Source organism: Nyctibius grandis, chromosome 6 (genome assembly GCF_013368605.1).
Source record: "Nyctibius grandis isolate bNycGra1 chromosome 6, bNycGra1.pri, whole genome shotgun sequence".
In the NCBI taxonomy this organism is placed as follows: Eukaryota; Metazoa; Chordata; class Aves; order Nyctibiiformes; family Nyctibiidae; genus Nyctibius; species Nyctibius grandis.
Window position 1 is genome coordinate 49158641 of NC_090663.1, and position 13436 is coordinate 49172076.

The 13436-nt window shown below is 37.0% G+C and overlaps 1 protein-coding gene across 3 annotated transcripts in view; it reads right to left on the minus strand.

The window, feature by feature from the left end:
* RAPGEF2 (Rap guanine nucleotide exchange factor 2) overlaps positions 1 to 13436 on the minus strand; it is a 204947-nt gene that overhangs the window by 12279 nt on the left and 179232 nt on the right. For 2 of the 3 annotated variants that reach the window (XM_068402613.1, XM_068402615.1), the window contains 8 exons: positions 11608 to 11765; positions 6795 to 7035; positions 6163 to 6546; positions 4251 to 4462; positions 4043 to 4166; positions 3404 to 3427; positions 2135 to 2358; positions 1107 to 1292 (listed from right to left, as the gene is read on the minus strand). In XM_068402613.1, coding sequence (XP_068258714.1) covers positions 1107 to 1292; positions 2135 to 2358; positions 3404 to 3427; positions 4043 to 4166; positions 4251 to 4462; positions 6163 to 6546; positions 6795 to 7035; positions 11608 to 11765 — 1553 coding nt within the window. The remainder of the gene's footprint in view (positions 1 to 1106; positions 1293 to 2134; positions 2359 to 3403; positions 3428 to 4042; positions 4167 to 4250; positions 4463 to 6162; positions 6547 to 6794; positions 7036 to 11607; positions 11766 to 13436) is intronic. The other variant, XM_068402614.1, reaches the window with a different exon arrangement.

Here is a 13436-nt window from a genome sequence, read left to right on the forward strand (position 1 = left end):
ATTTATCCATCTTTCTCTTCCCCTCCCCTCAAAAATCCACCCTGCTTCTCTGGCAGTTTTGCCAACGTTTGCGGCAGAGGTTATTTTCAAGCATCTACAGAATTTCCCTTTGATCTGTTGGATCACAATGCTGCTAGCGATAATTTACAGCTGCTTCATCAACATAACCCAGTCAGTTTCCAGAAACTTTCCCACCATGTGCAAAAACACAGTCTATGTAGCTTCAAAGTCCTTTTAAGATGAAAATTTAATGGTAAAATCAGCAAGAACTAGATGAAGATTGAATTGTTTCTTGCTCATTTTGCTGCTTCTAATGTTTCTCTAAGCAGCCTAAGCAGTGCACAAGTAAAACTAATAAAAAGTGAAATCAGAAATAAGTTCTTGTGAAATGACCATCATGTAAACAGGAAGGGCCAGTTATGCTACATATACTTATTAGGAATTTTACCATACTTGAAGCAATATCTAAGAAGTTCTTTAATAATGCATACATGTTATGTACACATGTTGGGAGACAGATTTGGAAACCATGTTAGAAGAAATTCCTGTAAGTCCAGTATCTTTGAGCAACATGCAGGCAGCAACAACTAAACAACAATAATAAAAAAACACTAGGGAGAAGAAGCCGAAGGGACAATTCTCAAAGTGAAACTTCAGGCCTACATTTCTAATGGGACCGCCAGTTTGAGCAGGCCTGAATTTCACATTAAACGTTCAACTCTTGGAAAAAACACCAGAATTTCTGAGGTTTCTCAGATGAGATGAATTTGAGTGATCTCAGATCACTCAAAAACTGCCTGAGTCACTAATCCCTTTGGAAAAGTTAAGCCAAGATCCTGGTGCAGACAGTCAGGAACATTCATTCTTTCCAGCTGCTAGTAACAGGTAAATACTTATACTGATTAAATTCACAGAATGCTTTCCTAGATTTCTTTCTTTACGTTTCTAGAGAAGAGAATTATGCATACACACTGCATGAACTGGCATAACCTGCATATTGTACTTCTAGAAATAAATGTCTGAATCTTATTTGATGAAAAATGTCTCCCTGACATGAGCAAGCAAACTTCAGAGTATTAAACCGAACGCTTCGTTGTTCCACTTACCAAATGGTGGGAGGTCTTTGACTGGCACTTTCTTGCGAGAGGGATAAAGAGATACGGCAGGGACCTGCAACGCTTGGTTTACTTTATGTTGCTGCTGCTGCTGCACTTTCTGCTGGATGCCTGCCCGGGGAGCCACCGGTGACGTTTCAGATTTGCCAGATCGCTTGTCTCCTGTATTCTTCGGCACTTTGCAAGAAATGGGAGAAGGCAAAGAATGATTACTGGTTAAAGTATTGTGGGAGTTTTAATCTGAGTGCACAAAGCCCTCCAATTAATAATTAAAAGGCACTCAAATACTTGTACAATGAGTGCAGGAGGATACATTTAGAGAGAAAAGATGAAAGGAGAGGGAGATTTAATGCCATTTAAAACATGTACATTATCAAAGAACTTTTACTCTCTCTCTCAAAATGACTGACTATTGTTATAGTTATCAAAAACATAACCAGAAGTTATACTGGGCTATCATAAGGACTATAACTGGTTTGGAATGGATATATAATTACTATTTTTTGCTACCCTGAAGGAAGGGAAGGGCATAAGATACAGTATTCCCTCAAACCAAAACGAAACCAATTTCCAGCCTAAGGTCCCCCTCTGCTGCAGCCAGGTCCAGCCTTCCATGTGCCTCTGAAACACCTGAACATAAAGAAATCCCCTTTCCCCTCTCAAGGCCAAGATATCCAGGATGACCAACCCTATTCACACCAATAGCCTGAGTACCTCAGAACTGCAGAGAAACTTTTGGCTCCTCTATACCCTTTGTATAGACAAATCTAAAGAACCCCTGTCCACTTCAGCATGACATCATCTGAAAAGCCTCATCTCCTATACAAATGCTATCCTTCTATATTGTTTATCTGCAAGATGATTTCCTTAAGATTCATAGATGTTCAGTACTTGCAAATTATTAGAAACCTTTTTTTCCACCTCATTGTCTAGTTACTGTTCCCAATTACTTCCTTGGAGAAGGAGCTGAGGTATATTTAATAGTTTCCTTAAAATCCATAACAAATGACAATGCTCACATGTGTTGGTGGCTGGCTCACACTGCAGAGACAGAGTCTGGAGGCTCTCTTCATCCATTTCCAGATCCAAGTTTGAGAGATATTGCTTTACTTTCCGTGCCATCTGAGCATCTTCATACAGTTTTTTAGCATTAAGGAAGGAGCTGCGACGGACCCGCTTTTTATGACCCCCCGTTTGCGCAACATCCAGCACAGCCGCATTTGTACTGCCCTGGCTGAGAGACCTGGAGGGAAGGAGGGGCAGGAAAGAGGGGAAAAGTATGACTTAGCCCAACACAGTATCACTTAATAAACATGAAACGTGCAAGAGATTGCATGAATGTCAGTCTACAGTCAAAGCTTACATGCCTCATTCCAGTAAGTCAAACAGCTATAACAGATAGAAAGGTGAGGATCAGGAAGTCTTTTTACTTGGTTACAGGCACTATTGTAATTACACAGATATTTGAACCTACTCTGCTCCAACTAGGCAAAATCACTTCACACATCTAGAAAAGCATTCAAGCTAGCTCTCTCACATAAGCCAGCTACTGAGAAGATTGGAGCATTAGGAAAAGCTCATGCAGTAAGGCAACGCTGACAGAAGACTATAGTTGAGGTTCAAATTTAAATACATGTACAGATGGCATTTTGAAAGCTCTCTAAATACTTTTAAAATCAGACTGTATACAAAATGTACAGCTCAGTTTTACAGAACAGAACTTGCTTGTAACTTGCTAGGTTGAAGACAGCTTTTTGTTAAATAAAATGATCAGCTAGTTCATGATGAAATAAACGTCATGCACATTTCAATGTATCTATGTTTATATGAAAGCTATGCATTGTTCCTCAATTGTTAAGAGTAAAAATGATGGCTGAATTGTAATATGAAAATAAGTTAGTTTAGCAAATACTGTAAGTTTTAACTTTTGTATTTGATTGTGATAATTGCTTGCTAGGCATAAGAAAGTTAACAGCAATTTTCAGCTGTTGCAACCTTACCATTTTATAATTTCTCTTTTACTGAAACTCACTTCCTTTGGCAATTTAAATTGGAGGTGGGGGAGAACACCCCGCTCTTATCTACAACTACTTATAAACAATTTACAGCTTTTATGTTTTAACCTCAAAAGCAAAAGCACTCCTGGATTAAAATGTATTTGTCAGTAAAAAAGGGTTAACAAAAGAAAAAAAAGTCAAAGCACCAGAAAATTAAAGATAGCAAATAGGAAACAATGCAAATGGTAAGGGAAGAATGAATGTCTGTGTGTGTTGTCTCCAACCACTTACCCCAAACTCCTCCATTTCTTCTTCCTGCAAGTGAGAGCCAGGAAGAGTAAAGCATGGGTTTAAGAAGAGACAGAGAAAGATCACAAGCTCAGAAAGAAAAAGACCAGACCTCAGGACAAGCAGTTCTGGAAGCCCACAAACATTAAAAAGAGCCTTGACTGAGGCATACAGTCAGATATTACAAACTCTTCTAGCTCAAGTTAAGATAAAGAATATGCAGTAAGCTGGTCCAACATGAAGTCAAAGAGCATTTTCTAACACTACTAGCTGAGACTGTTTCAGATACATTCCTACTTCTACTAAATCAAAACGATAAGGCTGGCACACAACAATGTTTCAAACAGACTAATATGTATGTGTTCAAGACAGTATCTCCCCCTCCCTCCCACAGATAGAATCTCATTTTTATGAAGTAACTTGCAGCTAAGAAATAATATGAAACATTTTAATATATATCGATAAACACAAAATGTAATGATTTATCCAGTTTTAGAACACCATACAATTTTGGTAAATTGTTAACAACAAACAAAAAACTCATAGTGCTCCAATGCAACAAGGGGCACTTGAAAAGCACCTCTTGCTGACACCTAGCCTTCTCTCAGCTGGGAAAAGCTCTGCCTAATACAACACACTTACCTCGTTCTAAACATTAAAGCAGGATCCATGTTCACAGACGCCATGCGGCCAACATGGCGTATCTCCTTCGCAATCATTCTCAGCTTCTCAAAATTGACCAAGCCCTCCACTTTTGAATCATTTCCTACAATGGACAATTAACATCATCAGTTATTAGGCAGCAAAGTTTGTTTTCCTTAGCTGGTAAAAGATGACGTACTTCTTTTACCTTCATGAAGGAATGTAAGGTCTTTTTTGATCACAGGAAACAGGGGGATGATGGGGGGCTGTAGGTTTTGGCTGTTAAGGACATTACGATATTTTGCCATATTCCTAGATGGATCGAACAAGTCCTGTAGATCTTGAAACAGTTTTTCATACTTGCTTGGAAGCTTTTCCCAAGTAGTCCGGAGCCTTGCAACTGGTGCCAAATTCAGGCCACTTGAAACAAACAGAAAAAGGACAAAAAAGTTCAAGAACAATAGAAAGAAACAAAAAATCCTAGAAAAGACCGTGTTAAATTATGTATGAAAGAAATACCATATAGCCAGAACAGTGTAGCACAACAATGTCAATAAAGTAACAGAAAGTGAAAACTTCTTCCTTTTGCCAGTGTGTATCATAGAACAATCAAGATCATTTTTATGAAGCTATTAAAAGTGGAGATATCTGCACGACGGAACCATAAACAGATAAAAGTTACACTTGGATGAGTAATTAAACCTTATAGAAAGTATGTACTTATTACTTTGGAACACTGTCTGACTTTGATAACAATATCATAATCTAGGAGTCCCTCAGGATCACCACTTATTACCAGATTCCCAGACTGGAGGAAAAACCATCTTCCACCTACATAATGTTTAGGTGGTGAGAGCACGGTGACCCACCTTCTTACTGCAATAATCCATCTGACTTTGTTGTGTCTAGATCAAATTGTTACAACAGTCTATATATTTGAGAGTATTCTGAAGCTGTAGCTGGTACAAAACACAGGGGGTTTTTCCCTTAATGGCATTGCCTGTCTTGCTATTCATTTCTACCTATGGGAAAGTTTGGTATCTAGAATATTTCCTTCATTCAAGTTTTTGCTAGCAGGCAGGATGCTTTTCTTTCTCATTGAGGTCAGATGAAATAGCTGAGCTAAATCTCAAGATTTTTATGTCTCAGAGATGCTGACTGATTATCAACATGGATCCTTGACTTTGAAGTGTGCCATGTTTGATTGAATGGTATTCAAAACCAGTGATCTTCACAAAAAATGTCACATTCAATCTGCTGACTGAATGTGACAAGGGCTTTTGCCAGAGACAGTGATAAAGTTGTCATGTTAATGCAACTTACTGAAGCTTTTTCATAAGACACAATATATAGGGATTTTGTTTCCTTAGGTTCTTTCTGCCTAACTTGGGAGACTCTAAAGGAAATGTGAATGTTTTAAGAAATGTGTATAAACACACACAGTAGAGTTTCCCTTCCTCCTTTTCATTCCAAAACTAAGAAAGATTTTGTCAGAGATTTTCAGCACCTTTTTATTCATAGAATAATTTTGGTTGGAAAGGACCTTTAAGATCATCAAGTCCAACCATTAACCTAGCACTGCAAAAAAAAATCTTCTTTTACTAAAAGATCTTTATTTACAGCTTATTACATGGCACCGTAGTCTGCTATTGACTATTACCAGAGTTCCATCCAAGCAACTACTGACACAAAGAAAACCAAAGGCAACATATATCATGGCTCAATGAATTCAAGATACTGGAAACTATGCATAAAATGATGAGCTCCCTTTGGGAAATTAACCCATTCATTTATGACAACATTACCATTTTTCTTCATACAACTGCTGTTTCTTTTGGTCTTTGTTTTTAAGTAAATGCAGTAGATTCTCTAGTGCCATGTTCACCAATGATTCTTGCCTCACTGTCTTGAGCAATAAGTACATAATTGCAGCATTCCAAATGATATTTCAGCAAACATTTCAATGTCAAGTTCAGATTACTGGAAATACCCTCCTTAGGGGATTGCCAAGTGTTGATGTTAGCAGTATTAATTGATTTACTCTGTTAAATAAATTTTTTAGACTGACATAAGTGAGGCTTTGCTTTTTACTTAGAATTAAAATTATTAAGGGGCAATACCTAATGATGGCAAACATCGAGTTGAAGTTCTTGCATTCTCTGCAGTGTAGTGCTATCTTAATGAAATGCTTAACGATCTTCATCCTTTTCAGCTGGTTGCTTTCTCTTAGAATCTCAGAAGCTACCCAGAATGTTTCTTGATTTATCACCTCTTCAAACTTTTTTAAATTAGTGCAACCTGTTTTTGATTTCAGTTTAAACAAGTCATCTATGTATTCCGTGGGTTCAATATTACGGAATAGCTCAAAGTTTCTCATGGAGAGCTGGGTAGCCACCTCAACAGTACTGAGCTGTAGTAGGGAAATTTGACTTTCCCTTAGTAACTCTTGAGCATCTTCATCTGAACAAAGAGTTTCTGTTTCCATGTTATTCTTCAGGTAATACCTGTAAAAACAAAATTCAAAGAAAACACTTGATATAATATACTCAAACACTAGTGAAAATTACAGTAATGATCCAGTTGAAATCATAGAGTACATGGAATTTCAACAGGCTTAGACACTAATTAGAAGTTGTATAAGGAGCAACTTCTTGTAAAGAAACAGAACATTAATAATTAAATAATGCTCCTATTAACAGGATTTTCACTTAAACTGGCATCATCAGCTTTAGCTCACTGTCTCTAATCTCACCTGCCACTCAGCTGTATCCTGTCAGCAAGCTTGGATAACTGATCAGGAAGCCTCCTTTGCTTGATTACACCCTCAGGTGTGACAGAGACTTCACATAGTGAATATGCATCAGGGGTTGCAGTGAGAGCAAATTCCCTGATAGCCTGGATGACCACTTCTTTTGCTGTTGTGTCCTTACTGATCATGATGTAGCGACTTTGCTGATCTGCCTTGAAAACCCTCAGAACTTGATCTGGTAAGTCTGGAAAAAAATTACATGCAAAATATGCAATTTAGTAAAGCAGGAAAAAATTAATGGTATATGAACAAGCAACAATATCTGTTACATTGAGTCTAATTACTACTACTATCAGTTTTTACTTGAGTATCATTGTTTCACCTCTCTCCTTATAAAACAGACGGGGTGTTGTGGGTTTTTTTTTTGTTTTGTTTTGTTTTTTTTAAATGATAGACTAGTTCTATTAACAACCAGGAAAAGAAGTTAGTTAGGCGATCAGTGGGGCAAGCCACAAATATATGTTAACATTTCCAAAGTTTGCACAGACAAACTAATGAGCAGCCTGATTTTCACAGGTGTTGAGTCCTGGTAAATTCCATTTAAGTCTGAAAAAAATCAAGGACACTCAACAACACTTCCCTATACACACACTGACATATAAGAAGTTTAAGGAAGTTAGATGATAGGACTATCAATATTCCTAAGGATGTGTTTAAGAAAATATTCATTTACCTAAGTCTGACACTCAACCATAGAGCCACACACAAAGGGAAGACATGTACATATAAGTAGCTAGGAAGAGCCATGTATAATGGCCAGCATACATGTATACACAAATAAACTGCAGTAGTATTAATGCATCCAAGTTATCAAAATTATCAAAATATCAAAAATTATCTAAATTATCTTAATTATCAAAAATACTCTATCCTTGATACATTTAAATCATAATAATAAATATGTAAGTAACAGACTGAAAACTTGCTCTTCATTTCTCTGTGCCAATGTTTTAGTAATTAAGAACTAGAGCAGCCAGAGATAGAAAAACCCTTCACAAATATTCAAGTTCTAAATATATTGCTGTTTCAAGTGATCAATGACAGAAAACTTACAGTGAACGCATACAAGATAGCTGTTTTTAGGAAATCTGGAAAATAACCAGCCTAACTTCAAATGTTGGATTTGACATTTCCATAAGCTTATTAACAGATTGAAATCTAGACCATTAATCAACTGAAGTTTGAATGTTATCATTACATTACAAAATTTTTTTTGAAAAGCTAAAATTGTACAGCTATCCACCACTGGATTTTTTAACATAAGGTATTTTTAACTGACAAGATAAAGTAATTTCAATTAATTTAATTTCTTCTCTCTGTTACAAATAACCTTTTCTAGTTGTGTGTGACATGACATCTGGTCATTACTCTTTCTTTAATGAATATGTTTTAAAAAAAATATTTTCTTTATTTTTTTAAGATCATAAAGGTCATATGAACAAGAAAACAGATAATAATAGAAAGTATTCTGAATCTACAGCCAAAAAATTATTATTAAAATACTGAAAAAAACAGCTGCCAGATGAAAACATTCACTTTGATACAAACACAATCTTTTTTGACAAGACCTAAATGTGCATAACATGTATTCAAGTTACTACAGAAAGAGTTATTCAGCAACAGAAATCTTGTGACAAAAGAACAAAAATTAATGTCTTCCCACTGCTGCTGCGTGTCTCCAAAATAATAATTTGGAAAGCATTAACTCTCTGATACGAGTTGATTTACATGCCACAGATGCTATTTAGGCTTAAATGTATTAGTTTACAAATTTCATGCAACTAAGCTCAAATCGTTTAAGCTCACAGTAGTATTTTTTCAACTTCAGAAACACTAATACTGGAACACATTAGAATTGAGTGATTACATCATCACTTACATATAACGGGCATCAGTATAGGTCATCCAAGTACTTGAGGCAAATGTACAAATACCTTATAACTAACAAGCCAATTTTGCCTTTTATCACAAACTCTATATTGACCCGTCTTCCTTCAGTAATTAGTTGAAGAGGCATACAGAGCTGTGCCTGAAATAATTTCTACATTTGTTGACATCTTGAGGAAGGCAGATGCCAAAGACAGAGCTGTTCAGAGACATTATTAAAAACCAGACTGCTCTCTAGATCTCGTTGCTTCTTGCCGTTGCAGAAATAACTGCCACTCAAAGAAATGCTATGAGGATGGGAAGCTACTGTAAACAATACCAAGGCTGGAACTGGCTTAACACTCCCAAGAAAGAAGTGTTTTGTGCAAGGAGAAAATAACCTGCTCTGCTGGACCACTGAAGTCAATATGAAGAAATGCAGAGAACAGCAAATAAAAAAGTATCATCTTTTCCACTGTATTTTACCATCCAGTTTCTAAGCCTGCATACCTATCAGAGCTGGTAGCAAAAGCACTACACAGAATACAGAGAAGTCTGACAGCAATTTAAATGACTACAGCTATAGCAATGGTAGCAAGTAATTCAGCACAATAATTCTTAAATAAAACAGCACTTGAACAGAATTGTAATCACCTCCCTTCACTCTTTTTCAAAAAAGGAAACTGGAGTGGCAGGCTGAAGAACGCAATGCTGTATGATAGGAATCTAGTCCCTTAGAAAGCTTGTGTGGGGGGAAAAAAAAAAAAGTACTAGTGACTGGCAGCTCATCACTACTGTAATATTGACTTCAAATCGAATAGCAAAGACAGCACAAGAGAAGAGAAATCAAAGTGCTATTGACTATTTGAACATTTAAAAATAAACCTTAAAAAGTATATTTGAAAAAGCCTGAGCAAATCAGAAGAGAAACTAAAATGACTCCTTGCAGATTTCAAGCTGTTCTCATTTTCTCCTCAAAGACTACCCCTTCCAAAACAGCAAGCTGTTTTATTTGCTATCCTGAGGAATATTCCCCAAAGCCTCAAAGGATGGCTGTTCTACAACTTTCTCTTTCTTCTCCAGTGCATTCAATTTCTTGCAAGCTGCCTCTGTCTCCATCTTTAATTTAGTCCAAGGTAATAAAAGAAATTAAAATTGCAGGCTTTAATTTTTTCCAAGTCTTAAAGTATAACTCAACTCTTCTACCTACAATGCAACCACCCCTAAAGCCCTTAAAGTACATGGTTTTTATTTCTGGGAAAAATTATACCTGCAAATTACTTTTAAAATATTCAGTGTGTGGACATTTGGGCAAATTTTAAGCAAAGAAAAAAAAAGAGCTTTTTTTTTAAATGAGAAAGCACTAATTACTTAATACGTTTTCTATAAAGATAACAGAAAAGCCGCTATAATGGTGAAGCAATGATATTACATCATTATTTATCTCCTTTCCTCAAAGCAAAAGACAAACAGCAGAACATTATTCATTTATTAAACTTCTCCGAACTCCATCTGTGATTGAAGGATCTTGCGATCTGTAATGGCTTTCCTTCTCAATTAATGGAGTTTGTTTTAGCTGTGTGAGACAGTGATGCCCAAAGCTCTGGAAGTTAGCCAGTCACTGTGCTCTGCGTTAAGGGCACATTAATTACCTAGAACCATCTGGTCTAGGTAAATGGCAAGCTGGATAAGGGAATCTTCACCCATTTATAGATAAAGTGCTGATGAAGAGTTGGGTTCTTATTGATAAAGAATATCCTCAAAGTGCTGGACACTAGTCGTTAGATAAAATACAAAAATATACCAATCTTCCCACTCTCTCAGGAGCAAACTTAAACACTGGGACAAAAATCACATACCACCTTCTTGTAGTCTTCTCTAGCCCTAAAAAACCTGAGATGAAGTGATGGCTCAGCATCACAGTTTCAAGTGCAATGATTGCACCAGCTTGGCCAGTATGTAGGCTGATGTTTATTTAAGCACCGTCCCTTTAGGTAAGGTTTGAAATCCCTCAGGCTTAGGAGGACACTGAATTTTTGGTTCTACTTGTGAGAAATACTCTAAAGATTAGACTAAAATAACCAAGTGTCTGCACAGCTACTATCACCATATCCTCCTCTAGCAGCTATGTTTTAATAGCAAAGGTTTGGGTACTTAGAAAAAGTTTCCTGCTAAGAACCTTCCTGCAGCCAGATAAAAGCCCAAATCCCAACCCCACCAGGAGCTCCAGCTAAACCCTTCTCATAAGATAAGGCTCTCGGGTTTCTCATATTCTCCCCCTTCTTCTCCCTCACTTGCCCCCATGCTTTGTCCCTCTCTGCTAAATGTGTTCATTTTTAATCTATTTCAGAACGGGATTTTAAATCACTTTATATACAAAGAATTCAGCATACAGCTGTAGGGCAGGGTGATTACCAAGGAAACTCTGTCCCATACAGATGCAGTACAAGAATATAAGTCTGTTCAGAAAAAGACTGAAACACATGTCCTGTGTCCCAGTCCAATGCCCTTTTGCTTTACTGTAAGCTAATAATCTACTGTGCTATTTGAAAATACTGTAGTCTCGTAAAGACTGTTCTATCAGGGCAAATTATAAAATACTAAAGAAAATAAAGTTTTCACTGGCCAAGAGTATTCAATCAGTAAGAGGCACTCTGTATACAACATACTTGAAAAACAGACATCTAACACATTCAGGTAAAGTATATTGGAGCAAATGTAATAAATCCTAATGCATTAATATGTGGCTAATCCATGGGTGACAGCATACAGTTAATAAAAACTCACATGCATCTTTAGATTCTGGAAGTCCAGGAAAAAAAAAAAAAAGAAGAGAGATCAATGAAAGGAAATTATAAGGTCAAGAAGAATAACAAAAAAGTATCCTTACCTGGAGTAGTATTGAAGTCTAAGATGCGGTGATGAGACTGCAGTAGATCGGGATTACTGGATGACAGGGTTCCGCTAACAGGTAAAGCAGGAGGAATGTGCTTTGTTTGCCTCAGTCCCACAATGCTGTCATCCTGAGACTGGCCAATTCCAATGTCACTGCATCCAGAAAGAAATAAAATCAAGACTTAGACATTCAGAGCTTGGGCTATACTAGAGGGTTGCAAAGTCTATATCGCTACATTTCCACATTTTCAATTGCTAGCACAGTAATCACTATTTAGAAGTTAAAATTCTCCAGACAACAGTGCTTGCTGTCTAGCTTTGTCAACAGCACCCAAATGTCCACTCAAAGTGATTAGATCTGCCTGCTCACACTGCCAGAAGATCCTCATGTTCACCACTAAGCTCGGAGGAGCTGCTAGGTTCATTATTTTTTGATGATTTCTCACAGCAGCCAAGATCTTTATTCAAAAGGTGGTACATAACTCCTCACACTTGCACCACCTCATCACCTGAACTCTGACTAATACTGCTGTCCCCTCAGTGCTGTTTCGTAAGACCTGAATTTCACAGATCTTTCGCCCCATCACAGACAGGATTTGCAACTGTTCTTCAGGACATATTGTAGCCATACAATCTAAGATCTTTCAACAGATAAGAGAGGGTCGTTCAGATCATCTATTTCCTACCCTGTATCACCTTTGCTGAGTTTCTCTTCACTGAATGTGACTGAAGTGATGTCAGCTAACTCAGAAGGCTAAGGTAAGCATTCTCACTTGGATGCTATTGGTATCCCCTTCAAAGTGCCCGACAGCTGTAAATAAAGTATTCTGTGATAAAGGTGAAGGATTTTGTCTATTAAATTGTGAAAGGCAGGATCCCAAAGGAGGTCAGTAGTGCTAGATGGATCAGAGACAGAGCTATCATCGTATTACAGTAGGCACTAACTTGCTTATTGCTTTTGAGTTCATAATCAGTAAGTGAAACAGAATAACTCCTGGACGTAGAGTTGGAGCTAACCATTGAACTTTTCTATAAATATATAGATGCAAATCCTTAATAAAATACTCTGAGGGTGTAAAATGTTTAATAGCAGCCATTATAGAAAATGAAAATAATTAAAAATTTAGCTTCCATAGCCAAAGCCTTTTTAAAAGCCAAGCACATCTAAACCTGTATCTACACATGTAAATAAAGCATAAACCAGAACTTAGATTTCATTGCAAACCGCTGCAACTCTGAAAAGTCAAGCTACTAAATTAAATGATGCAACACAAATGACCATTTGTACCTTAATTTTGGGCACTTAAGCTTTTGTCTATTGTTCTATCCATCCTCAGAAAACCTAAACAGAAGTAATTAAGGGCCTGATAATTATCCCTGTTGAGCTGTTACAGCACAAGCATCCTTTTGTGCTTACCAATGAATTACTCTACCCAGTACACTCTTGTACCACTTCTTTAAGTGCTATGAATTGAACAGTACTCTGGGAAGCTAGGACAGTATCTCTGGGCATTTAAGACAATTTTAATTACATGGGCAAAGCAACTGCTTTTTAGAAGGCAATGCAACTCGAAAAAGGTTGGAGGGGTATGTCTGTATGATGTTTTCTTGTTGTTTTGTTTCTAAAAAACAAGATAACTCTGTATTACCAAAATATTTTATTAAGAGTAAAGCCCAAGCCATGAGAGTGACAGAAACACTCAAGTCCACTGAAAAAAAAAAAAGTTCTTGGATACTCTCTCAGTCAGAAGTTAAGCTGAATCTGAACACCTGTATTTTGTACTTCCACATAAAGCACAAAGTACTGTGACAAGCAGCGATGAT